This window comes from Toxoplasma gondii, chromosome Ib (genome assembly GCF_000006565.2).
Source record: "Toxoplasma gondii ME49 chromosome Ib, whole genome shotgun sequence".
NCBI classification, from domain to species: Eukaryota; Apicomplexa; class Conoidasida; order Eucoccidiorida; family Sarcocystidae; genus Toxoplasma; species Toxoplasma gondii.
Genome location: NC_031468.1, coordinates 60,689 through 85,875, shown reverse-complemented (window position 1 = coordinate 85,875; position 25,187 = coordinate 60,689). Strand labels below are relative to the sequence as shown.

The window sequence follows — 25,187 nt, the reverse complement described above, 5'->3', positions numbered from 1 at the left end:
GGTGCAGTGGAACGGGAGGGCAGAGCAGGTGCGTGTTGCGGAAAACGAGGTAATCTCGCGAGAAACTATTTAGATTCTTGTCCACTGAGTTCCTCTCTACTCAGACAAACTTAAAAGTCTCTCCAGCAGTGCGACAACGCCGCAAACATGTGTAATAGGGTAGACTTGTGTGCGTGCGTATACGCATGTGCTATGGGAAGACGTAGGCATCAGTAATTGAGTCTCCTTCACAAGAATTGTGGAATTTTCTCATGAACGAGTTTTTGTTCATCCACGTTAAAACAAGTAGACACTGCATTCGCAAAGAGAGAGAAACGCATAGAGCATGTGGGCAGGGATCAGCATCGAAATCCCATCTCAAGCAAATGCGGTCTCTTGAAAACTTCCCTGCTCATCCACTTTAAACCAACTGTGGCCAGTCCAATCGCCCAAACAACGGAGGAACACGCACAAAACCTGAAGTACAGAAGAGCCTGCACCACTCTTCCCTCCGGAAGAGCGTAGCTGGCTGTGCGTCGGCCCGTCGCTGTACACGCATTTTTAGACAGGCAGCGAGACCGACAGGGGACTACGGAAGACAGCAGTAGGACAAAGTGAGTTTTCATGAGAGAACCACTCAGAGTAGGCCCTCACAGACTCGCAAGCAAAGGGCAGGCTCCACGGCCGTGTAGAAAACGCGATCTGCTCCCGTTCTGGAACGAGCATCCCGCTTGTTCGTAAAAGCCTGATGTGGCTTTTTCCTTCTCTCTCCACTTTGCGTAACACCGCAGTTCTTTTTCCTGTCCGATAAGCAGTCCTCAGGCCGACCTGGAAGAACCGTTTACGTCGTCGGATCGTGAAATCAAACACTTTACAAGCTGTCTTAAGCAGTCCAGCGGCAGCTCGGCTGCGTACGGAGAACTGGGTCACTTCTTTCTACCATTATCTATATTGGCGGTGTGCTAAGCAGTCCAGTTCTTCACCAGTAGTTGAGGAGAGGGCACAAGTCTCAGCGTAGAACGCTTTCTTCTCTGTAGGGGTGGTCAGCACCGAAAGACAACACGAAGTGACCTAGATTCCCGCGGGCAACAGGCACACGACAAACGCAGAACCTGAGGGATGCGTCTGTGGTCGCGTGTAGCGTCTCACCCCAAGTGTTGCGATGCAAAACAACGAGGGGCATCTCGAAAATAATGCGTACGAAGCTTCCTTTATCAAGTGAGATAATGACTCCTAGTACGGCGTTACCGGTCACACTAGCATCTGAGGAGTCGTTTTCTTTCAAGGTTAATGCGGGTGTCGCGGATATTCAAGAACGCACGCAACACCTAACTACACAACGTTATGCCAAGACCACTTACCGTGAATACGAAGACAGAGTTTGCGAGACTGGTCCGAACCCAGGTAGAATTGGAACAGACACTTTTGGATATCCAAAGAACAAGAATAGATGTTAACACAGTACACTGTCACGAGCGTACGAAGATTCGTGATGACCGACTCAGGTGGATCGATGTCCCTTGGAGCTTGTGCAGGATACAGCACCGCTTCGACCAAAGAGGCTCTCTCGCGATTCGCGTTTCCAGCGAAACTCTGAGGAGCCTTGCGATTGACGGTCTCTTTTCCCTCCCCAATTCTCGAAAAGCAAAAAGCCGCTACAGCAGAGGATCTTCTATGTATCCTGGTGAGGCAGAAGCAGACGGAGCTAGAATAAAGCACGAGTGAGGGCGAAAGGACGCCCGCCACGAAACGTGGAAAGTCCAACAGCGTGTACAACAACCTCTCTCCTTGTTTCAATCTCTAGTTATATTCCAGTGTTTCAGATATTACGGAGTGTGCGCAACATCTACCTACATAACAATATGTGTAGAACGATCCCCGATCACCCAAGCTTTTATAGCCCGTCTCCAACTGCAAAGTCACAACAGATACGTCAAACATTCCTGAATTGTCCCCAGTTGAAATGTGCCCACGCAGTTAGTGAAGTTGTTATTTCAAACGAAGACAACAGTCTCTATGTAGACACAAACACCAGAATTCCCGACATCGGGGTCTCGCAGGCTCGAGAGAGAAACACATTCGCATCGATCTTCGAGTTTTATTGCCTCCGTTGGTCAACCCACAAACGCAAATCTGCTGTCGATGAATGAGAAACCGACAAAATACGATTCAAGGAGAGGCAAGCGGAGAGCGTTCCCTCGTCACTAGCTGAAATCATGGAGCTCCAGAGTCCCCCCGTCGTTTCGTCTACCCCATGTAGTGGTCTCGGAAGCGGAAACAGCGTTTCTTTCTGTTCCCCTCCATGAGTGGAGATTTGTGCGGTGGAGATGCGAGGGTTGAAAATGCTACGTTTCTATCTTGGAAAAGTGCGAGCCTCGCGCTCTGCCGATACGCCGTAGGTCGAAGGCTTTAGGTCACTACTGGTGAGGTGTGTGCTTGCAACCAACATTAACAACTACAGCTTCCAAACGAGTAAAGCGTGACCGGGAGTGTTTCGCTTTTCACGACAGCAGTGCTGCACAGGAAGCTACCCCGTGAAAAGCCACCGCTTGGATCGAGGAAGGTCGCTTTTCAAGCACGCGAGCAAGGAAGGAAAACGGTGACGACCCTCAGCTGACTCGCGGCTTGCGTAGCAGCAGCGCAGAGGCGCCAGAAGTAGATTTTCGCTAGAAAAGGATATCGCTTAGCTAAAAATTTCTGCCCCTACTAACCTGCCACGAGTGAGTTTTAAGACAGGCACAAAACGGATAGAAAATACTTTTTTACCGGACTCGGCTCCGCGAATTCGTCGGGTCCGGTCCGACCCGCAGGAAGGTGAAGTGACCACTGTCGTTGAGGAGTATTCGGCGAAATACGAATGTTTGTACACACACCGACTTTCCACGTCAGACAGAAAGCCTCTACGAAGCTCTCCTCCTGACTCTTAAGAAACTCGGCCTTACGTGCCGTAAATCTCTAAACATCTCCTTTAGCTAGCGGCGGAACACTCAGGAGGAGCATCATGCCTCCCAGAACGAGATACACAGAAAAGCAAGGTCTTGACGCTTGCTGTCCAAGACCGCCTCACCCGGACGCATAGAAAAGTCAACTAAAAACGGTGGAATTCGTAAGGCGACCGAAAAGGTAATTCCACCCCTGTTCCACTGTCAAGGGCGTAATCTACGGACGACGAGAGTCACTACGGTACGACGGTTCCGGGTGCACGATATTGATCCGTTCAAGTTTTTTGCATGCGTTTCTCCAACCGATCCGAAGTTTCCTTTTCCTAGAGATGATCTCAGAAGCCAAAAAAACGCATGCGATTTTTTCCCTCGCGATTTTCTTCTTCCCTCCAGCTTTGTCTCACCCTCTTTCTGCCTTTTCGCCCGTCGCAGTGGCTGTTCGGTGCCGCGACAAAACTGGAATTCCTCGTTCTTCCACGTCTTTCTGCGGCACCCGGACATCTCGAAGCCGTCGTTTTTTCTCTTTCTGGATCCTCTTGGCTTGTTCGCGGGTTCGCCATCGTGGAGTTCCCTTCTCGCGCCGCGGCCGCCCTCCCGCCGTTTGACTCTCAAGAAAGAGACGGTTTTTCACCGTCCACTGAACTCCTTACTTGCCTTCACACGCCGATCTCCCTTTCCTGTCTCCTCTCCTCAAGTTCTCGAGAAATGCTCCTCTTTGGCATTTGAATAATCTTGGATTTCGCCCCCCCATTCTCTCGACCTTGTCCGCCGTTTCCGTCCCTCTCGTCGCGCCGCCGACATGCCCTTCCGCAGAAAAGCGCTTCCTCAGGCGTCCGCTTCTTCCCTTCTGCTCTTTCGTTACCGCTTTTCTGGGGTTGAGTTCTCTGCGTCGTCTGCGCGTTCGTAAATCCCCAATTCTTTTCTCTTTCTTGTCGCTGCAAGAAGTCCTGGTGGCGGCGACCGCCTTCGCTTCTCGCTTTTCCGGCGCCGCATTTCGGCGCGATTTTCCCTGTTTCAGCGAAACTCTGCAAATCTGGAAAGGGAGAATAACGATTTTCTCGCGGCTCCGAGGCGCCATGGGATGCACCGCGAGCTCCAGTACGTCACCGTTTTGTCTTCTTTCCTCAAGTTCTTCATCCTGGACTAACGAAGGACTCCACAGAAAGCCACGGGGGAGGGAGCGTTATCAACTATCTGTTGGTTCTTCTTCTGTTCTCGCGCGCCTCTTCTCCCAACCTCTCAAGTAGCCGTACCCTTTTCATCGAGGGAACAAGTTTGTTCTTCGTCTCAATGCCCTGAATCGCAGTCGCGCGTTTTCCAGAGTCTCTTTCGTTCATCCGTCTTTCCTTTCCTCTCGCTTCGCGGTTTCCTCCTATTTTGTCTTGTCCCCCGTGTCTCTGTTTCTTCATCTCTCTTCTTCCCGTCTCCTTTCCATTGTTGGCAGCGGCGTCGGCGGGAGGCGAATCTCAGCTCCGCATGACTAATGCAGGGGGCTCTCTCGAGTGAGTTGCGAAACTTCTCAACGCCCATGCCACTGGCGCGATATTCTCCCTTTCTCTCTTTCTTCCTCTCTCTTTCTTCCTCTCTCTTTCTTCCTCTCTCTTTCTTCCTCTCTCTTCCTTCCTCTCTCTTTCTTCCTCTCTCTTTCTCCGTCTCTCTTGTTGTCTTCCTCGTTTCACTTCCCCCTGCTCTCTTCTACCTCTCTCGTTCTCTCTTCCCTTCTCTCTTGGTTTTCCTTCATTTCTCTCTTGCTCGCTCTCCCCTCGTACCTCTCCCTCTCTCTTCTTTTCTCTTCTTTTCTCTTATTTTCTCTTCCCCTCTCTCTCTCTGGTTTTCCTTCATTTCTCTCTTGCTCGCTCTCCCCTCGTACCTCTCCCTCTCTCTTCTTTTCTCTTCTTTTCTCTTCTTTTCTCTTCTTTTCTCTTCCCCTCTCTCTCTCTGGTTTTCCTTCATTTCTCTCTTGCTCGCTCTCCCCTCGTACCTCTCCCTCTCTCTTCTTTTCTCTTCTTTTCTTTTCCCCTCTGTCTCTCTGGTTTTCCTTCATTTCTCTCTTGCTCGCTCTCCCCTCGTACCTCTCCCTCTCTCTTCTTTTCTCTTCTTTTCTCTTCTTTTCTCTTCTTTTCTTTTCCCCTCTCTCTCTCTGGTTTTCCTTCATTTCTCTCTTGCTCGCTCTCCCCTCGTACCTCTCCCTCTCTCTTCTTTTCTCTTCTTTTCTCTTCTTTTCTCTTCTTTTCTTTTCCCCTCTCTCTCTCTGGTTTTCCTGTCTGCGTTGTGCGTGGCCGGGGCCCCGTCGCGTCTCCCATGTTTTCCGCGGCGACGCAGTCGTCCAGAGAGCCGCGAACGTCCGCAGCAGAACTGAAAAAAATGCACAAATCAACATACATCCTCTTCATGTGCGTTCTTGTCTGTGCGTATATACTCAAAATATACGCAGATGTGCATATTATGTCTATAAATATATGTATAACATACATATACCCATATATATATATATATATATATATACATATGTGTATGTATGTATATGTATATGTAAAAAAGATTTCCATGTATCCAATGATATAGAGATGTAGGCTCACGAACCTTTCGATGGCAAACGTTCTTGTGTTTCGAGTTCGCGAGATGAAGAGACGCGGCAGGATTCATTTTCTTTCTTTTTCTTTCAGCGATGGCTTCTCTGAGAGACTGAATTTGGAGGCGAAAATTGTAAGTGGATTCGAGGTTTCCTCATGTCTGTGGAGCTTGTCGAGTCGCGTCTTCGTTTGCTGTGTGGCACACACGCTCTGCTGCTTCCCCTTGCGCTTTTTTTGTTTGGTTTTCTCGTCTGTCGAGTTTCCGCTCTGCTTGGTGTTGATCGCCTGTCGTCTCACGCTCTCCCTTCTTCCCCTGGCACCCTACGTGCCGTCGGGCTCCGCTCTGTTCTCTGCTTTTTCTTTGCTTTTTTTTTCGTGGTAGTTTTTCTCTCTGCTTCTCCTTCGCCTCTCTGCTCTTCCTGCGTCTCTTCTTGCGTCCTGGGACTCTCCCTCGTCTCTTTTCTCAGGCTTCGCTCCCGCATTTTTCTCTCTCCCTTTGCGGCAGGTTCTGCTGGGGGACAGCGGAGTAGGGAAGAGCAGTTTGGCGCTGCGCTTCTGTCGAGGCCGCTTTCCTCAGTACCACGAAGTGACCATCGGCGCTGCGTTCCTGCAGCAAACGATTCGCGTCGGCGACGATGGTGCGAGCCTGGAAACTGTCGACAGAACTGCAGACACACACATGTTGCTGAAAAGGCGAGCTCACAGTTCGCAAACTGCTTCGAAGTTTACGCACACCAGCCTCAAAGAGTTCCTCTGTCCGACACAGCCTGCGTTCATGCACTTCTGTGACTGCGTCTCGCCGCTGCTTCTCAAGTCGACGGCGCTCTTCTCCAGTCTTCGACTCTTTGCTTCTGAAGAACCTGACTGCTACCTTCTTCAGCGCGCGAGCCTCGGGCAATGTCTGAGCATCCTCTCTGCAGTGTTCGTGACTCAGTCGCAGGCGTCGACTCCAGGCTGTGCTTCTACTCACGTCTCCCTCTCTCTCGCATGCGTCTTTCTGGCGGATCTGCGCCAGTTGTGCATATGCGCATTTGCGTCTCGTCAAGGGGGAACTGTTTGCGTTCGGGGCCTCCTTCACGGGTGAGGCTTCGAGTGCTCCTCCTCATGGCGCTCGCGTTAAACGCGTTCCTCTCTGTCTGTGTGCGTGCTTGGGAGTACGTCTGAACCTTGCGGCAGGGATCGACGGTATCGCTCTTTTTCGCGAGCTCTCTCGCTCTACGACATCTCGCGGAAACAGAAGAAATGCGGCCAAGTCTCACCAGCAGAACCTTCAGAAAAGGAAGTCTACCTATGCTTATATCTCTCTTTATCTGCAAATATGTATGTATGTGCGTATATTTGTCAATATGTAGGCATACGGTCGAATATGTATATCTGGGATGCAAGCAAACATACGTCTGACGTCTGTGTGAACGCACAGTTTTTGATCGTTCTTCACGCGTTTTCGATTCCTATGCATGTGTTTGTGTCGGCTGGCCCTCTAGGAAGTCAGCTGAAACTTTACATCTGGGACACCGGCGGGCAGGAACGCTTCAGAGCGATGGCGCCTCTCTACTATCGCGACGCCGCGGGTGCTGTCGTTGTCTACGATGTGACGTAAGACTGACCTGAGAAAACGGGAGGCTTCGGGGTCTCCCGTCTGTCTCTCAGAACGAAACAGACAGTTCCGCGTCTCACCCTCGTCTCACCTCTGTACAGAACGTCCAGGGGGAATGCAGCACAGATGTCCGTGTTTCTTTCGCCGCTAGCCGCGAGTTAAAGGAGAAGCCGAGTCGGACCACAAGTTTCCTTTCTTCTCCAGCCATCCTGTTTCCGTGCAGAAAACGCGGCTTTCTCCCTTGTTTTCGGAAGTCTCTTTTCCACGTGAACATGTTCTGTTTCCAGAAATCCGGCTTCCATGGATGCCGTCCGCTTCTGGGTGGAGGAGTTGAAGCAGCGCGGCCCGGCCAACTGCTGCATTGCCGTTGCTGCGAACAAGAGCGACTCGATGGAAAACTCAGAAAATGCAGAGCCTCCACCTGAAGAAGGAACAGCGGGCGTCGACGTGGAAGCTGAACGACGCGCGGTAGGCGCAGAAACGCAGACACTGCAAAGGGCACAGAAGCTGACGATGCTGAATTCATAAACGACACGTAGACAAGGGGAAAGGTGGATCTTCAACGTCGAAGTCGCCTCGAAGTCGGGGTCGACCTCCGTTTGAATTCTTTTTCAAGGCTTCTTCAAATGTCTTACTCGTTGTCTCTCAGGTCTTATCTGTTCCGTACAAGGTCTGCAACCTTCTCTCTCTCTCTCTATATATATATATATATAGGTACATGCATATGTACACATATACATCTATATATCTATATATCTATATATATCTATATATCTATATGTATATGTATATGTATGTCTGCGAATATGAATGAATAACATTTCTGCTGCACTGGTGATTCGCTCCCGTGTTCGTCTCGTCAGTTCAGGTGTGCATATGCTGGTTCCTGATTTCGTAAGGTTGTGCGTCTCTGTGGGGTGTGGCTGTCGCTTCTGGGTTTGTAGGAAATGAAGAAGTACTGCGCGGCCGAGGGAATGCTTTTCGTCGAGTGTTCTGCGAAGGTCAGCCTCTTTGAGAATTTCCACTTTTTCTCGCGTTCGCGGACCTCAGTCTTTCCACGTCGCTGTAGAAGAGTTGCAAACGTTTCTTTTCTAGGCAACTCGTTCCTCTCAGATGTGTATTCCGTCACAATCTGCAGTCGCAGCGAGCGGCTGGGTCCCTCGCTTTCGTCTTCGTATCTCGTGTCTTGTCTCCTCTCAGTCTTGTCTCCTTCTGCTCACTCTCTGCTCTTCTTTTCTCGGCTTCTGTTCACGGTGCTTCCTCACAGCTTCGCGGTCCTCGATTCTTCTCAGGGGAACTCTGCACCCTTCGAGTCCACTGGGGGTGTCTCGACACCTGCGCGTCATTCGCGTCTCCTCTGGCTGTGCGTGAATGGACTTCTCCGTGGAATCCTAGAGCTGCTTTTTGCATGTCTGCGTTGTAGTCTTCTTCCACTTCATCTCATTTCTCTCTCAACTCGTTAATATTTGTTCTCCTTCGCCAGACGGGCTGTAACGTCGGCCTCCTCTTCGAGCAACTCGGTCAGTTAATTCACCTCCAATAAAAAAATAAAAAGAGCAAACACGCAAATACGCGGCCATCAGGAGGAATATGGAAGATGTATGCAACTCGTTTTTGTGTAAAAACACAGAGGTATTTCTAGACATATCTATGTATGCATATATTTACAACTATTTATGCATATACGTATAGGTATGTACTTTTGCATGTAGGATTTACATGTATCTCATCACAAAAAAGGAGCGCTTCAAAATATGCGTCTATACATATATACCTATACAGAAGTGTACACAAATGTACATATATACATATATATACATATATATACATATATATAAATATATATGTAATCCTGGTTGAAGCCTGTGTGTTGTTGTGTGCGTGAAGGCGTGTACATTTCCTGCATGTTCGTAGTAAGAGAAGCGCTGGAAATTCAAAGAGTCTCTTTTTTTCTGTCAGTTGCCTGAGTGCAGATCTGCGAAGTAAAAAAAGTTCTGAACTTCGACCCTAACGCATGTTTTTGTGTGTGCAATGCAGTCAGGTGTATATGTGTACCTGCATCTGACTTTCGACGTTTTCGTGTCTTCTCGTTCGGTGTCTGTACAGCCAAGGAAGTTTTTGAGCAGCTGAAGCAGAGCATGATGGAGTTGTGAACTCCTCCAGTTCTTTTTTACTTTTCTTCTGCATGGAGTTCCTTGACTTCGGAAGGTGGAGAGACAACGGAGCCCAGCCTGAGAGACTCCCGTCGCTGTGTGTCTTCGCCAGATTCTGCTTTCCGTTTTCGATCGCCTTCCTTCTCTCATATTGTTCAGCTGAAACCTTGCGTTTTCTTCTCTCTGCTCCCCCGACAAAAAGCCGACGCGGACTCGTCTTCGCGTGACGACGTTGGTCTTCCCTCTCTATTTCTCTGTTTCTTCTTTTCTCTCTCTTATTTTATGTTCCTTCGTCGCTGTCCCTTCTTCTCGGTTTCTCCTTTGCTTCTTCTCGTTTCCTGTTTCGCCGATTTGCTTTGCTTTGACTTCTTCGTCTTGAAATTTTAAACCTGTCAGCGGGCGCGAAAGCGTTCCTGGACGTCAGGACTAGCACGAAATTCTCCACTTCTGCAGAGTTCGTAAACGGAAAGATCTCCAGTTCTTCCCGACAGGAAGTCGAACGAAAAGAAGAAAAGGAACGGCCTTGGAGGCCCCGAACTACACAAATTCAAAAGCGCCCTCACTCTCGCTTCTCTCTCCTCACACTGCATTCTCCAAAAAACTCCTCTCGTCCTTTCTTCTCTAAACAAAGCACCCGGACACACGTGGAAATATATGGCAACATACAACTGGCTGCGCCATATCACAACATACATATATACATATATCTATATATACATGTGTGAATATATGGATATATATATATATATATATAATTTTTAAAAATCTAAATATACACACATATAGATGTATATAGGCATGTGTAAATGTATCTCTGTATATACAGTGGAGAACAAGGAGAGGCATTCTCGATTCACAAAGAACAAGCTTCTTCGACTAAAGCCGCAAGGTTTGTTTCTTGCTTTTCCTTATCTACGGAAAGCTTCCGTCTGGTCGTCGGAGAAAAGAAATTCAGAAACAGAGACACACGAACCGGGTCGCAAAGCTCCCTGAAGGAGGCCCCTCGACCCAAAAGGGATCTTTGAGAAAGACACGCAAAAGAGAATTGCTCTGCTCCTTGTCCAGATGTATCGTCTTTGTTCTTCTCTCCCCCTCATCCTTTTTCTTTCTTACACTCCACCCTTTTTTCATGCGCTCTGCCCTTCTTCACGAGACAATTCTCTCTTTCCTTTGCCGTCTTCTTCATCCTTTGATGACGGCGATCGGCCTCAGCTTCACACACTTGCGTGAGATCCCCGCGTCGTGGCAGGTCTGGACGACTTGGCTGACGTCCTTGTAGCTCTCAGGCGCCTCCTCCATGATGAGCTTTGGACTCGCGACCCGCATCTGCGGCAAAGAAGAACGAAAGGCTCAACACCGTCCACCTCAAAACATGCCAGCCGGGGCGAGAAACCGGCAAAGGCTCGCGCGCATGTACCAGCCTATTCCATGCATGCACACACTCTCCGACACACGTGTACGCGTCTACAGACACACACACATAGACATCACGCACCTAAATAAATATACATACATATATATACATATATATAACATATATATACATATATATAACATATATATACATATATATAACATATATATACATATATATAACATATATATATATATATATACCTATATATATATATATATATATATGCATAGAGTTGTGTTTATATATGTGCATACGACCACTTTTATGATGCAGCCAAACTTGCGTATCCACACATATATGCATGCATGTACGTATATGTGTGCATGCATACACAGAGTGTACAGAGGTCGCTGAATCCGGTCTCGGACGCGCAGCTGGTTGGCGCGGCGAGACGGCGATGATGTACACATGGATTCGAAAAGATGTAAACGTGGGCCATGCAGAGTCTCGAGCGGCGTGTATGGGCGCTCAGCGTCTCTTGCAGGCGAGTTGTCTGCCCTGTTGCATCTGCGTATATAGAGAGACATGTGAGTGCAGGCGTTTACAGAGTGAGTAGAAAACGAACTGTTTGAGGTCAAGTGAGGCCTGCGCGTTGGCGACCGTCCGGTTGACTCACAGAGATGCCGCGGTCCTCGAGCGCGCGAATGACGTCTTGGTACTGGAGGTTGTTTCTCGCGTTGTTTCTGCTTTTTGCGCGACCTGCGCCGTGGCAGGTGCTCCCCCAAGTTTCCTGCATGCCTTTCTCAGTGCCGGTGAGGACGTAGCTGCAAGTCCCCATCGTTCCGCCAATCAACACCGGCTGTCCCGTCATCTGGAAGTCACTCGCGAGCAGCGGGTGGTGAGGCGGAAAGGCGCGCGTCGAGCCTTTGCGGTGCACCAGCAGCCGACGCGGCGCACCGCGGACGAAATGTTCCTGAACACGCAGCGAAAAACAGACGTTGTGCACACTGCCAGAAAAAGGCGGCAACGAGAAGAGAACGAAGCGAAGAAGAAGAGCAGGAAGCGAACAAGCAAAGAGGAGAGGAAGAGGAAACCGGACAAGGATCCAACAGTGACGAAGCAGCGAAGCGGTCAGCACCGAGAAGAAAAGGACTTCTCGGCGGAGGCGTTTGTTCCACTTTCCCCCGAAAACCTGCGGATCCGCGAGTCTCTGAAAGCCAACACCAGGGACTCCCCTCCTTCACGATGATACAAAGCCACCGACTGTCGTTCATACTCGGCACGTCAACCTCAAATCGACCCCATTCAAACTCCTTACACAACGCAGTCATATCACGAACGTAGACTCCTCTGCACACATGCAAAAAAACAACATCGCTCTCGATGTCCATCTGAAGTGTCTCGAATCACATTTGTACATACATATACAAATATATATCTGTATATACGTCTATGTATGTACATGAAAGTATACATATATATATATATATGTACACATATCTAAATGTATAAATATGTATGTACATATATAGATGGATAGGTGTGCCGCGTTCGCCTTACTTCGATTTTTGCGATGTTGTGCGAGACATCGTAAACTACGTGCATGTCCAAATCGTCTGGCGACTGCTTCATGACTTTCGCAAAAGCCTCGCGAGCGAGGAAGGCGATCGAGCTGCGGTTGACCCACGCGTAGTTGGCCGCCGCGCACATCGCCCCCAAGTAGTCTTGGCCCTGCGAAAATGTTTCCACGCAGGTTCGTCGACACACCACCAATCCAGACAGCAACATGCACATGCGATGTCTTGCTTGTGTTGTTGCGCATGCATGGACCGCCGTAGATCGGCCGTTCGTGGAGGAGAGTGGAGCGCCGCCACACGCTGAGGCGTCGACTCAGAGCTCTTCACTCCTCTAGGAAGAGACGCCACAGTCGTCCCCGCTGAGGAGAATGCATATGCAGGAAAGTCGACGCTGACAGCTGTCACCCGTTTACCCCCGCATGCACTCTTTCCAGTCCAGAGACACTTGCGCAGATATCTGCGGATGCGCGGGCATGTCTCGATTCTTTTGAGAGAAACGCAGGCGCGTGCACATGCTGAGACAGAGACTTCCACCTGCATGCATGCATGTCTCGCCCTAGACGTGTACACACAAACCTCTACCCGTAAACACACAAGTTCACGAAGACACGCACATACATATACATATATATATATATATATATATATATATATATAAATACATATATATACATATATATATATATATGTATATACATATATATATATATATAAATACATATATATACATATATATATATATGTATATACATATATATATATATATATATATATATAAATACATATATATACATATACATATATATATATATATATATATATACGTATATGTGAACATGGAGGAAAAACAGATATGTGTGTGTACGCTTTTGAGACATGAGTACAAGTCCATCTACGTGCAGGGAGCCTTGGGGCGATGAGTGTCTTTACTTCAGGAGAGCCGACGCGGGCGCAGGCGAGTTGTCGGTCGTTCGTTTTGACTTTGTCTCTGCTCATTGCAGCTTCCATCGCGACGAGAGCATCTGTCGCCACCTGGTGACCGAGGCCGCGACTTCCAGAGTGAATCATCACACAAACTTGTTTCTCGCGTTCGAGGCCCATTCGTCTTGCCGCGTACGCGTCGTAGATTTCCTCCACCACCTGCAGACACAATACATGTCCTTCAGCTCTTTTCGGAGGTTCATGCCCGAAGTGCTTTCTCGCGCCTTGCCTCCCTGCCCTCTCCCTCTCCTGGCTCTCTTCCTTCTTCTCGAGTGCACTCCTCTGCCTTTCGGCTTCCAAGCCTGGGGGGCCAAGGCTTCTCTCCGTCTCTTCAGCTGCTCTCCTTCCCCCACAGTCGTCCTTTTCACCTCTTCGTCTGCCCGCTTCCAGCTTCCGCTCTCGCTCCGCGCGCCCTCACCCCCCTCCCGCTGCTTCGTTCCGCGGTTACTTGGATTTCTGCGTAGTGGTTGCCGGCGCCGAGCGTCCCCATTTGAGGGAGTCCTCGCTTCTTGGCGCGCGCGGAGACTTTCGTCGCATTCGCGTGCAGCATGCGCCCAAATTCCTCGCAGTGCTCCTTGTCTTCTGCCCACGCGTAGCCTTCACGAAGAGACCAGTCGATCCCGAGCTCTAGCGCGGCCTCCAACTCTGCCCGAAAAAAGGAAAAGAACAAGCAAACGCTCCGACTGCGAAACAGGCAGCCTGAGAAGAACGTAAGAGAGAGAAGAGAGAAGAAGAGAGAGAAGAAGGGAGAGAAGAAGAGAGAGAAGAGAGAAGAAGGGAGAGAAGAAGAGAGAGAAGAGATAAGAGAGAGGAGAGAGAGAAGAAGGATAACAAGGAGTCCGAAGAGCAAACGAGGCTGAACGACTTCGTGTGGAGAGCACCAGGTGCGCCAGAGGACACCCGTGGAAACGCTTTCGGTTTGTTTTTGCCTCGGAATCCAGACCTGTTGGCTGATTTACTGAATTTTAAAGTATTGTGGCATGAGGCGGAGAACTCCATGAGATGTGGGGTTGTCCGCTGCGTCTTACCGGGGCCTTTGCAGGGGATGATTCCCTGCGAGCCTACACCCACAGGAATATGGTCGAAGAGCGCCTGCGCGAGTTGTTCCTTCTTGTCCGCTACGTCCTCCTCTGCGTCAAGAGCACCCGTGAACAGCACAGTCACAGAAAGAGTCAGAGGTTGGGAGGTTTACGCCGTGTCGACTGGAGTTTATGTCGATCTGCTTACGACTGCATAAAACGCGACAGACATGGACTTGGCAATGGTATGCTTGTACGTTCAGGTGTATCTGTGTTGTCCTACCCCTGCACGCCAGGCAAAACAGGAGTTCGACGGCTCTGAAAACTTGGCATCCAGGCTTTTCTAGAAAACGTCCTTGACTTCTGAGCGTTTCTTTCTTGTTCTTTACCCTGCAGATTTGTCCGCAAAAGACGAACGCCGCAGTTGATATCGAAGCCGACCCCCCCTGGAGAGACAACAGCTTGCGGGTCTTCCATGTCGAACGCCGCCACGTTGCCGATCGCAAAACCATATCCTGCAAGAAGAGCGACGCATGCAAGTTCATCGACACACACGCGCATGCACATACAAGGCTACTAAAACATGCGTATACAAACTTGTCGACAAGTATACATATATATATATATACATATATATATATATATATACATATATATATATATATAAGGTAGAGGTCCTAACAGACAAACTCAGTTATGAACATTTCTACATATATATACAGATAGACAGAGAGATACATGGATACGTATACAGGCGCACTCATCCACATGCACACGACCACCAATAAATAAATAAATATATATATATATAAAGAGCATGCATAGTTTTGAATACAAAAACATCAGGGGTGGCGAGAAATCGAGAAGAGAGAGGAATAAAATCGACAGAGGAGTTTGGGAGAAAACACGAAAATGGGTGACGCGAGAATCAACGCAGAAACGCAGGCAAGCCGCTCTCCACAAAAGCCATCGCAGAAGAATACGAAGAAGACGGAGAGCACGGAGACGAGGTAAAAACGAAGAAAGCGAGGACAAATACGAAGAACGCGAAGAAGCAGAACGACTGTTCCACGGTAAAACTTCACTCCTCAACCACACCCCACGGCGCGACCGACACAGCTTTTTCGACTCTTTTCTCCCCTCTTTTCTCCCCTCTTTTCTCCGGCTGCATGCGCGTCGCCTCTTCTGCGCCGCACCTGCGTGGATGTCCGGAAGGCCGATGCTTTTCCCCACAATGCCGGGCAGTGCCGCGACGTTCGCTACTTGCTTCAGTGCAGGCAAGAATCCACCCGTCGGAGCTCCTCGGCCGCCGCCCTGCGCAGTGTATTGACGAAGCTCGTCGAAGAGAAGAGACCGCAGTGCGTCGTTGACGTAGATGTGACCTGAAAACGTTTTCAGTCGCTTTCAAAAGGCCGCGCGTTTGTGTCTGAGTCTCTTAGACATGCGCGTCGCTGAGAGAGACGCTGCCGCTCTCGGTCGTCCGCGCTGTCCTGTCTGACCGACACAGACGCTTCTGTCTCTGGAGGACGCCACCTGCTGCGCCTGTCTGCAACGACGCTTGACTTCTTCTCTCGAGACAGACACAGGCTCTCAGCCTCGAAAAATCCTTTCCTTGCCTATCTTCGTCATAATCTCACTCACGGCATATGTATATACATATATATATATATATATATATTTATGTATATATACATATATATGAATATGTGCACTTGTATATAGGTGTATCCGTAATTACGTTTAAACATACGCATGTATATACGTAAACTTGTAGACATGCATGTGTATATAAATATATATATTTAAATATATATATATATATATATTTGGTTTGGATGTGAGAATGTGGGGGCGGGAGTCGAAGAGACGAGAGGAAGGACTGTTGAACCAGCGAACGTCTTGGAGACGCAGAGAGGCTGTCTTTTTCGAGAGAATGAAGAAACGTTTTTTTTCTGCGTAAACGCGCTTTTTTAGCTTACCTTCGACTTGCATGCCCTCGACGAAGCCCCGCTTGACGGTGTAGCGACACGGGAAATTCGGATCTCGCGCAATGTACGCTTTCTCCTCATCGAAACTCCGGGCGCCTCCTGCCATCTTCCCCGCCATCCTGTCACCCTGTTTGCCTCGATGTCTGTTTCTTCTCTCTTTCCTCGTCTCTCTTCTTGTCTTAGTGTGAATTCCTTCTTCTCTGCGTCTTTTTTCCCTGGGCTTCCCGTCCTCCTTCGTATCTGCTGATCGTCTCCCTTGCCTCTGCCTTCTGCCTTTCCTTATCTCCTGATCGCCTTGTTTCTCTTCAGACTTCCTTATCCCTTGTCTTCTTGTCGTCCGTCTCGTCTTTCTCTTAATCTCCTTATCGTCTTGTCCCTCGCTTCTTCCTTCTCGTCTCTCCCTTCCTCCCCTTGACTTCGCATCGCCCCCTTATCTCTATCTTCGTCTCCGCATGCGGACTTCCTAACTCAGCTGTCTCTGCCGTCTCTGCTGTTTCTGCTGTCTCTGAAGGACGCCTGGAACTGCTCGAGAAGTGAAGGGAGGTCGAGGGAAATCGTCGCGGAGCGCGTTTCTTTCAGCGGCGTTTCTCTGCAAAAAGCGGTCTTCATCACTTCTCGCGTTGCCGTCGGCCGCGCAGATGACCGCTCCGTCTTGGAAGCATTCGCCTAGAACTCGCTGGAAACAAAGAACGCCGGAAGTTCCGCTTCTTCTCGCGAGGTGAGTTGCGTACAGGCGCGCAGAGTCGGAGCCTCCACGCAGCGTCTCCGCTGACGCAGGGACGAATACGAAGCAGTGCCGAGGCGGCTGCAGTCTGTTCCTCTGCTTCGCAGACGGAGCGGTTGAACAAGAAACGCGAAAGTCTTTCTGTAGAAAACAAAGGCAACGTCCTTCCAAGTTCGCCGCGGCTGTCGAGGGTGTCTGCCCTCGCTTCGCGGTCTGTGCATGCAAAGAGAAACGCGAAAAGTCGACCCAGGAGACACGGAGACAGAATCACGAGAGGAACGCCGACACAGACGAAGAACTGGGGAGGAAAAAAAAACAGACGCGAAGCAGAGCGAGAGATTCGCGACTCGCGACTCGAGAAGGGGAGAGGTCCTCTCCGAGACGCGGACTCAAAGAAGAGAAGGAATCGCTTCTTCTTCTCGATACCTGTCTCGGCCTCCGAGGGTGCCAGGTCTACACACAACACTCGACTCTCTCTGTACTGCAAAAAAAAACGTCGCAAGTGCAGGGGTGCAGCGCGAGTGTGCGGAAACGGAGATTTCCTCGTTTCCACCGCGCGGGCAAAGAAGCAAAACTGGCGAAGGTTCTGCGGTCTTTTTGACGCGTCGAGAAAGGCGTTTCTCTCACCGTCTGATTCCGCAGCAATCGAACGAAACGGACGTCGCGCGCGAGTCCCGCCTCCGCAGCGCCCCCCTTGTCTCTTCGCCCAAGTAGAAAACCGCAGAAACGAAACGCGTCCTCCGAGAGAAAGAGAAAGGCAGTTGACTTGTGTCAAAAGACATCTTTCCACCGACGCGTCTTCAGACCCAGCCGCCCGCCGACTCCCCCCCCCAACTCCCTCTCGTTTAATTCGCGCTTCACAGACACGCGGCAGAGCGAAACGGTGAAGCATTGTAGTCCGCAGAGAAGTCCATGAGCGTTGCTCTTGGGTTCGCCGCAGGTCTTTCGTTCTTTTCTCTCGTTCTTTTTATGTCTCTCTGTTCTCGGCAGAAAGTCAGGGACGAAATCGGGACCGCCTCGGCGTCCGAAGGTCCTCTTTCTCGTCGATTCGGATGCCGCGCAGCTCTGACTCGCGGACTTTTTGGTGTCTGGCGACGGATCGCTGAAGCGAACCTTGACGCGCGAAAGAGGATTCCGCCGCGTGGATTCACGTTCCGAAAAACTGCCGAGCGAAGAAAAAACCTTGCCGTCCTAAAACAGAACGCAGTGGTAGTAGGAAGCGGGAGCGCGCGTCCACCTGCTTGAGATCCACGCCAGGCAGAAGAAAAGAAACGTAAACAGGAACGAGGAAACGAAAGACCTGTGTGTTCTTTTCAAACGCTCGAGCCTGTCGATCTGTCCCTGCTTTGTTCAGTCCAAGGTGGAAAACCGAGGCGTTCTCAGGAAAGACTCTCCTCCCCTCTCAAGGTTTGTAGGAGTTCATAGAAATGCGGTTCTTCTTGGAAAAACTGTTGTAGTGGAACAAAGTGTGAATAGGGTTCCCCTTCAAGAAATCATTTCCACAGCCCAAATTTCCAGCGTGAATGCCTTCCCCTGCACAACCACATGAAGGCATACGCAGCATCGAGACCGCTCGTGAAATGCGTCTAAACGATCCAGGGAGGCACACGCGATTCTGTGAGGAACGAAAAGCTCTCTCCACCTTCGAAAACGTCTTCTGAAATCAATGGAGCGCCTCCACGGTACGTAGGGCGTGGAGCAAGTGGAGCACAAACTGAAGCTCTTGCTAAGGTGCTAAGGAAGTTTTTCCTGCCGAAATTAGGGAGCGAAGGTGCGGTGTACCCCTGTTGCACGATTAAGAACAGAGAGGGCTCCTCACGGCACTTCTATCTGTTTCTTTTCGAAGCTGTTTCCCCACACAACGTCGTCTTCGAGTCTCGCTCCCGGAGCTCCTGAGACCTGCAGTTCTGCTGCATCGATTTGCGCAACCCCAGGCGCCAGAGAGAAGAAAGGTTTCAGGACGTCCTTGACGCAGGCCTTGGTGCAGACGCAAAATACAGCGACCTTCGACACTTTAACACTGCCGTTTTCAACGAAATGCTATTTGGAAGAGACTCGATATTTTGAACCTACAGACCAGAAACGGTCATGTCTCTCTGTCGTCTAGCTAATTCCAGTAATATATATACATATATGCATATATACACATATGTGTAAGCTTGTCAAGGCCATGATATACCCTTTTTATTTGTCATTTGAAAAGAGATTTCCAACTCATCGTCTTGGGTGCGTGAGTGCCCCCCAGCAACTTTTATTTTCTGCTTCCTACACAGTTCATAGGATCTCTGTGGTCCCTCACCTTCCTTCTGTTTCCTCCCCAGTTTAGAGGGCGTCTCGGATCTCTCTTCCTCCCTCTTGCGGATCGTAGACACTTCCTAGGACGTCGGTGCTGATCCGCTTTTTCAAATTGAGCAATGATTGCTCCTCCGCTCATCACTGGCCTACCACCGACTTGCCCTTCCAGAACCCCTCCCCTCCCCACACTCCCAGTCCAATACAGTCTGATAGAACGAACGAATTCCGAACAGGAAAATAAAAGGATATGTCGCGGAAGGAACTCGGCATTCCTACCCCAGTGGATGCATTTCGACACACCGATATGCTTGCACCTGCGATCTCTATACCAGCACAAACAAACAATTGAATATCGTGTACTTTACACGTCTCTGGACAGAGGGTCGCTGGAAAGAGTTTCTTATACCACAGTATCATCCCGTCCGTTTTTTAAAGTGAATTTTCACTAACTCATAAGAAAAAAAGTTGCTTGAAACAGCTCCTAGCTAAACAGGTGAAGCTGTCCCGACTCAACGGTAGGCTCTCTCGCTCGTCATTCCTTTTTTCGAGTCGAAACCTCGCCGAAGCATTTGCCGACGTCACACCTTTCTGTGGCCCCTGAGCTCGGGGAAAATCTGTAAAAATCAAATAAAAGAACATCAGCCTTGTGTCTCGAAGTTCATGCTTCGTCACACATGTTTTCTCCCCCTTTCGACACCGCAGTGTCTGCTGAGTTCGAGGCGCCACGGTGGCGCCTTAGCTCTTCGCTCGATACACACACGAAGACTCCTGGGACCCCCTGAAGAAATTGTCCAGAGACCCCGGCTTATATGCGATGTGAAATGCTGGACTGCTTTACGCAGATTTGTAGCGAGAACGCGCAGCGAAAAGGCGCCCCTTTCGAGTTGAACTTTCTCGAGACAGGAACGTGATTCGGCTTATACAAGAAAACACAAGAGCCCACGCTGCGCCGGGTGTATGTACACTCCAGATGGGGCCCGAGTCTGCACATGTGGGAGCACTCCTGAGTTCGTTGATTCGCCCGCTTTGTTGCCTTTTCTTCTCGCTCGTTCACTTCTCTCTTTCTTCTTGCGTGCCGGCTTTGCTCTCGTCTTTCTGTTGAAAATGGTAAGCGCTCGCGCGGAGAAAAAGTTCCGTTTCCTCCGACTGCTCCTGCTTCGTCCCCCCACAGCTCTTTCCGGGCTGCCCCGCGCCAAGAAAAAAGTCGAGGCGCCTTCTTTCTTCCTCCTGTCCTCTGTGCTGAGAAAGAAGTTTGGTATCCCCCAACTGTGGCTTCTCCATACAGAGTTTCGCGAATTCTGAGGCGACGGGATGAGGTCCAGGGCCTCCGCGCAAAGCGACAGCGTACTTGTTGCCGCGGCTCAGGCGGGAGGAAAGGCCGCTGGGCAATGAAAGCTGAAAAGAGGAGGAGAGAGGGAGACAGAGAGAGCGGGAGTTGTTGGAACGTTTGAAGACTGTCATTTGACAAAGCGGGGCGCTCAAGAGGACGGGAGAATACGTGGTGGCAATGGGTCTCTGTAGCCGAGATTACCCAGGCAAGGGACAGCTGAGAGGAGACACGCGCCTGTCCGTATCACCTCCACAGTGATTGCGCTCGAGCTGTGCTGCTGAAATTTCGCGTGAACATAGATGCTCGAGTCTGTGCATGTCTGGGGACATCTTTGTGGCTTCTGTTCGACGTTCTTCCTCTGAAACTGAATCGGAAGTACCTCCGCGGGTCTCGACAGGGACCGAAACGAGGAAACTGTCAAAGGCCTCGAGCACACAGTCTGTGTTCTCTGGAAAGAGGACGGGGGGTGGGAGGGGAGGAAAACGCGGCTCGAAGTCGAACACAGGGCTCTTCTCTCTCTTGTCTCCACTCTCTGAATGGAAGGGGATGCCTCGACACAGAACTAAGGTTCTCCTCTTCTCTGTCTTTCCGCCTCTCACACTCCGACAATACAGCTACGTCGTCCTCCTCGCAAGTCTCGCTCTGCTTCCCGTGACTAGATACAGATGCATTCCACTCATGTATAAATAAAGGCGTGTACGTATCTGTTTATAGATGTATGAGTATATGAAGCTAATGTACAGCTCTGTATGAGGATGTACGCAGCTCTCAAAGTTTGGCACTGTGTCTGTTGTTTGCCATGGCCGCGATTGCTGCATGAGTGCGTGTCTGGTCGTTCGACGCAGCTTTTCAAATGGGTCTTCGCCACTGGAAATTCATCTTTAGTTGGGAGAGCAGCTGTTCTTCGCGTGATTGTTCCGGCTCGAGGAAGTTGCTCACTTGGAGACATAGTGATTGCTTCTTTTTTCAGGCGCGAGGTCCGAGGAAGCACTTGAAGCGCATTGCTGCGCCTCACCACTGGATGCTGGACAAGCTGACGGGTCACTATGCGCCTCGTCCCTCTCCAGGTACGAGACACGGCGCCAGGTTCTCCCTTTCTTCCCCCTTCCGCCGACTTTTTCCTCGCTCGTGGTTGACCTTTCAGAGCCTATTCGTTTTTCTGCACACACATGCATATTTATTCTTTCACGCAGAGACGTTGTATTTCGTGAGAGGATGTGCTCGCGCGACTGCCGCTCGGGTCCGGGATCACTGTTTTTTTACTCGCTTTTTGCTCGATTTCTGTGCTTCCTTTCTACCCCCCTTCTTTCTTGGTCGTTGCGCTGCCGCCGCCTTCCACCACAGATCTTCTCGTGCGTTTATTGTCTCCGCGTTCTTTCAGGTCCGCACAAGCTCCGTGAGAGCGTTCCTCTGGTGGTGCTGCTGCGAAACAGACTGCGCTACGCACTGACGTACCGCGAGGTGATGATGATCGTCATGCAGCGCCTGATTAAGGTGGACAACAAAGTCCGGACAGACCAGTGCTACCCTGCAGGCTTCATGGACGTCATTTCCATCGAAAAGACCAAGGAGAACTTCCGCATGCTCTTCGACACCAAGGGCCGGTTCGTCCCCCACCCCATCCGCGAAGAAGAGGCTTCGTACAAGCTCTGCAGAGTCAAGAAGGTAACTGGCAAACCAACCAAGAACACTGTGGCTCAACATGTGGATATTAAACTCCAGGCACTTGCCGAGGACACAGAGAGAAGCAGACAGTCACAAAGGCAGAGAGACGAGCGAGGGAAGGAAAGAGAAACAGAGAAGAAAACGAGCTCTAGCGAGTTGATGATGGTGATGAAGAAAGGGAGAATCGGGAGACGTCGCGAGGGTCGAGGTTGTAGGGTATAAGATGTGTAGGTCGCAGAGATTTCTCTCCTTTTATTCTCGATTTCCAGGTCGTCGTCGGCCCCAAGGGCGTCCCCGCTCTCATCACCCACGACGGTCGCACCATGCGTTACCCCCACCCGTCCATCAAGGCACACGACTGCATTCGCCTCGACCTCAACACTGGCAAGGTACGCATGCGAACGCGTTTTTTTTGCCTCCCAATCTGCATCCTTGCTTCCCACCTGCGTCTCGGCGTTTTCTACTGCTGTCTGTCCCACTCACATCGAAACATCTCCAGAAATCCCTATATATATATATATATATATAAATTGTTTTCAGTGTATTCTCTTCGACCACTCCCGTCTCCAGTGTGTGTGTGTGTGACGGTTTTGTATGCATACCCTTATCTATGTGTACATATATATATATATATATATATATATATATTTATATTTATATCAATGGGTCCATCTCTCTGTTGGGTTTTGATTCTCTGTATTTACCCCGATCTGTATTTCTATGCAAATCTACATCTTTTTTTACATAGATATATCTTTATATATACATATATTTATACATATTTATTTGTTTTTATATGTGCATCTGCTGTTTGTGTGTGTGTAGATCGTGGACACGCTGAAGTTTGAAGCGGGCAACATGGCGATGGTGACTGGGGGTCACAACGTAGGTCGCGTGGGCGTCATTGTGCACCGCGAGCGCCACCTGGGTGGCTTCGACATCATTCACTTGCGAGACGCGAAGAACAACGAGTTCGCGACGCGCATTTCCAACGTTTTCGTCATTGGGAAGGGTGAGAAGGCGTGGATTTCTCTGCCGAAGGAGAAGGGCATTCGGCTGTCGATCATGGAGAACCGCCAGGTTCTGCTGAAGAAACAGCAAATGAACAACTAGGCCGGATGTCGACGTACATTCGAACCGCGCACACTCTCTCTTCTGGGTGCGGTTGCGGAGAGGGCGGAGTCGAGGGTGCCTCGGTTTCTGTTTTTTCCAGAGAAACTCCAGGAAAGAGGTCTCCAGTTGCGATTGGAGGAGGAGAGCCGAGCTTGGGGGGAAGAGAGAAATCGCTCTCGACTCGGTGTGTGTGCGCTTCTTACGCCTTCTGTCTCCTGTTTTGAGAGTCCCGACACTCGGGCGCCCCATCGCGTGTCTGGGTCTTGACAACTTCTCCCGTTAATCACTCCTGAAGTACGGACGTTGGACTTCAGAAACGGCGGTGCGACGTGGAAAGATGCGACAGAGAACGGGTGAAGCGGAGGCGAACGAGAATCTGCGAGATCTCTTTGGAGGGGGGGACGTGGACCACGAGAAACACACGAAAAGAGCGCACAAACTAAGCAGACTACCAGAAAGAACGGGAGGTAGACGTCGTCTTCTCTTCGGAGATCAGAACGCGAGCAAGAGTCGAAATCCGACACGGAGAAAAACCGGGCGCTCTGCTACGGCGCAGCCCTCTCTCCTGTGTGAAGTTCGACGACAAAACTACGATGTAGACCACATGCACAATCATCCAAAAAGGCAGTACACGCAGGCAATCAAAACAGTGCAGTAGGTCTCTACACATACATCTGTAGTCATGTCAGGAGGTAGCCTAGAGACGCACAAATAATAGTCGCAATGGAAACATACACACACACACACACACGTTTATGTATAAAAAGTTATATACAAATATATATATATATATATATATTTGTGTACATGAGGGTGTAAAAGTATAGGAGCGTCCCTTGTTAGGTTGCAGTGGGTGTACGAAGCGGTTTGTCGAGCAGACAGCAATTAAGAGGACGACCTTCGCCGTTCGGCAGTCGATTTTCAGAAGGAACCCTGTGTCGTCTGCAGAGTTTTTGTACCGAAGAAAAGAGTTCTTTCGAGAAGAAAAGCTTGCTTTTCGACCAGAGGTGCGAACGGTGTGTCTATCTCAGCTGTTCTCTCATAAAAGTCACTTTGACGACACGATAGATCTGCCTGCAGTCCGCGAACAGTGCAGACTTGATAACGACGGTATCTCCGGTGGAGCAGACGAACTGGGATCTGAGCAGTGAGGTTTCGAGAGACACGTGGAATATCTTCTTTTCTCCGAAGGGATGTGACGGCAGGATCGTTCGTCTCTCGCTTTCACCGCAAGGGGACTGCGTCGTTTTGCCCTCTTGAGAGACGAAGGGGCGTCGAGTGTGTATGGCTGTCCGGGGTGCCACAGAAAGTTTTCGCAGCTTCTTTCGTGTCGAGAGCGAATTTCCGACTTTTCTCGGGAGTTCGAGAAGACTGTCCTAACATGTCGAGCGTCGTTCTCAGACGCCAATAACGAGGGAGAAACGGTGACGGAGAGTTCCACTACTTTTTTTACGGTCGCCCTTGGCGCATTTCTGCACAAGTGGCGGTGCTCTCGTCGAACTTGAAAATTGAGACTTTCGTTCTTGACACCCTTCCTCAAAGGCCGTCTCCGGCGTCCTAAAACGACGTGGAGTTTTTTCTCTTCAACTTTCATGGCTCGAGCGAGGCCTGTGTTCTGCGCTACGCTGATCACACAGCTTCTGGGTGTGGTGAGCAATTCAGAGAAAACTCGTTTTTCTCTGGCAGTGTTTTGTCAGAGTTCATCCGCAGTCTTCTCGCAGCGATGCGGTGGAGCGGCGTCAACAGCCGAGTCGCTTCTTTGCGAACTCGCAGAAACGCTGGAGGCCTCCTCCCAGGAAACGTCGTTGAATCACGGAAAAACGATTCTCCGAGAGTCTTTAAAAGTCGCGAAAAGACACGCCGGGGCAAGAGACAGCGCAGCGAAAAGGAAGAA

The 25,187-nt window shown here is 50.0% G+C and overlaps 3 protein-coding genes across 3 annotated transcripts; 2 read left to right on the top strand and 1 right to left on the bottom strand.

Moving 5' to 3' along the window:
* Window positions 1-3,172: 3,172 nt before the first annotated feature.
* TGME49_207460 (Rab5B protein) lies at window positions 3,173-9,933 on the top strand. Its single transcript, XM_002369519.2, has 9 exons — window positions 3,173-4,019; window positions 4,366-4,423; window positions 5,588-5,627; window positions 6,000-6,132; window positions 6,979-7,090; window positions 7,379-7,559; window positions 8,036-8,092; window positions 8,575-8,611; window positions 9,198-9,933. The coding sequence occupies exons 1-9, from the start codon at window positions 3,998-4,000 to the stop codon at window positions 9,242-9,244; spliced, it is 687 nt and encodes a 228-aa protein (XP_002369560.1). The 5' UTR covers window positions 3,173-3,997; the 3' UTR covers window positions 9,245-9,933.
* A 106-nt stretch (window positions 9,934-10,039) lies between these two features.
* On the bottom strand, window positions 10,040-17,110 carry TGME49_207450 (DNA segment, Chr 10, Wayne State University 52, expressed family protein). Its single transcript, XM_002369518.2, has 9 exons — window positions 16,158-17,110; window positions 15,375-15,560; window positions 14,568-14,693; window positions 14,188-14,289; window positions 13,608-13,804; window positions 13,109-13,318; window positions 12,162-12,332; window positions 11,278-11,574; window positions 10,040-10,570 (listed from the first exon to the last, which is right to left on the bottom strand). Exons 1-9 carry the CDS (start codon window positions 16,282-16,284, stop codon window positions 10,427-10,429), a joined length of 1,560 nt encoding a protein of 519 aa, XP_002369559.1. The 5' UTR covers window positions 16,285-17,110; the 3' UTR covers window positions 10,040-10,426.
* A 2,845-nt stretch (window positions 17,111-19,955) lies between these two features.
* RPS4 (ribosomal protein RPS4) lies at window positions 19,956-24,015 on the top strand. The gene is made up of 5 exons (XM_018779392.1): window positions 19,956-20,292; window positions 21,486-21,582; window positions 21,897-22,180; window positions 22,450-22,569; window positions 23,006-24,015. Exons 1-5 carry the CDS (start codon window positions 20,143-20,145, stop codon window positions 23,291-23,293), a joined length of 939 nt encoding a protein of 312 aa, XP_018638513.1. The 5' UTR covers window positions 19,956-20,142; the 3' UTR covers window positions 23,294-24,015.
* The last annotated feature ends 1,172 nt before the right edge of the window (window positions 24,016-25,187 follow it).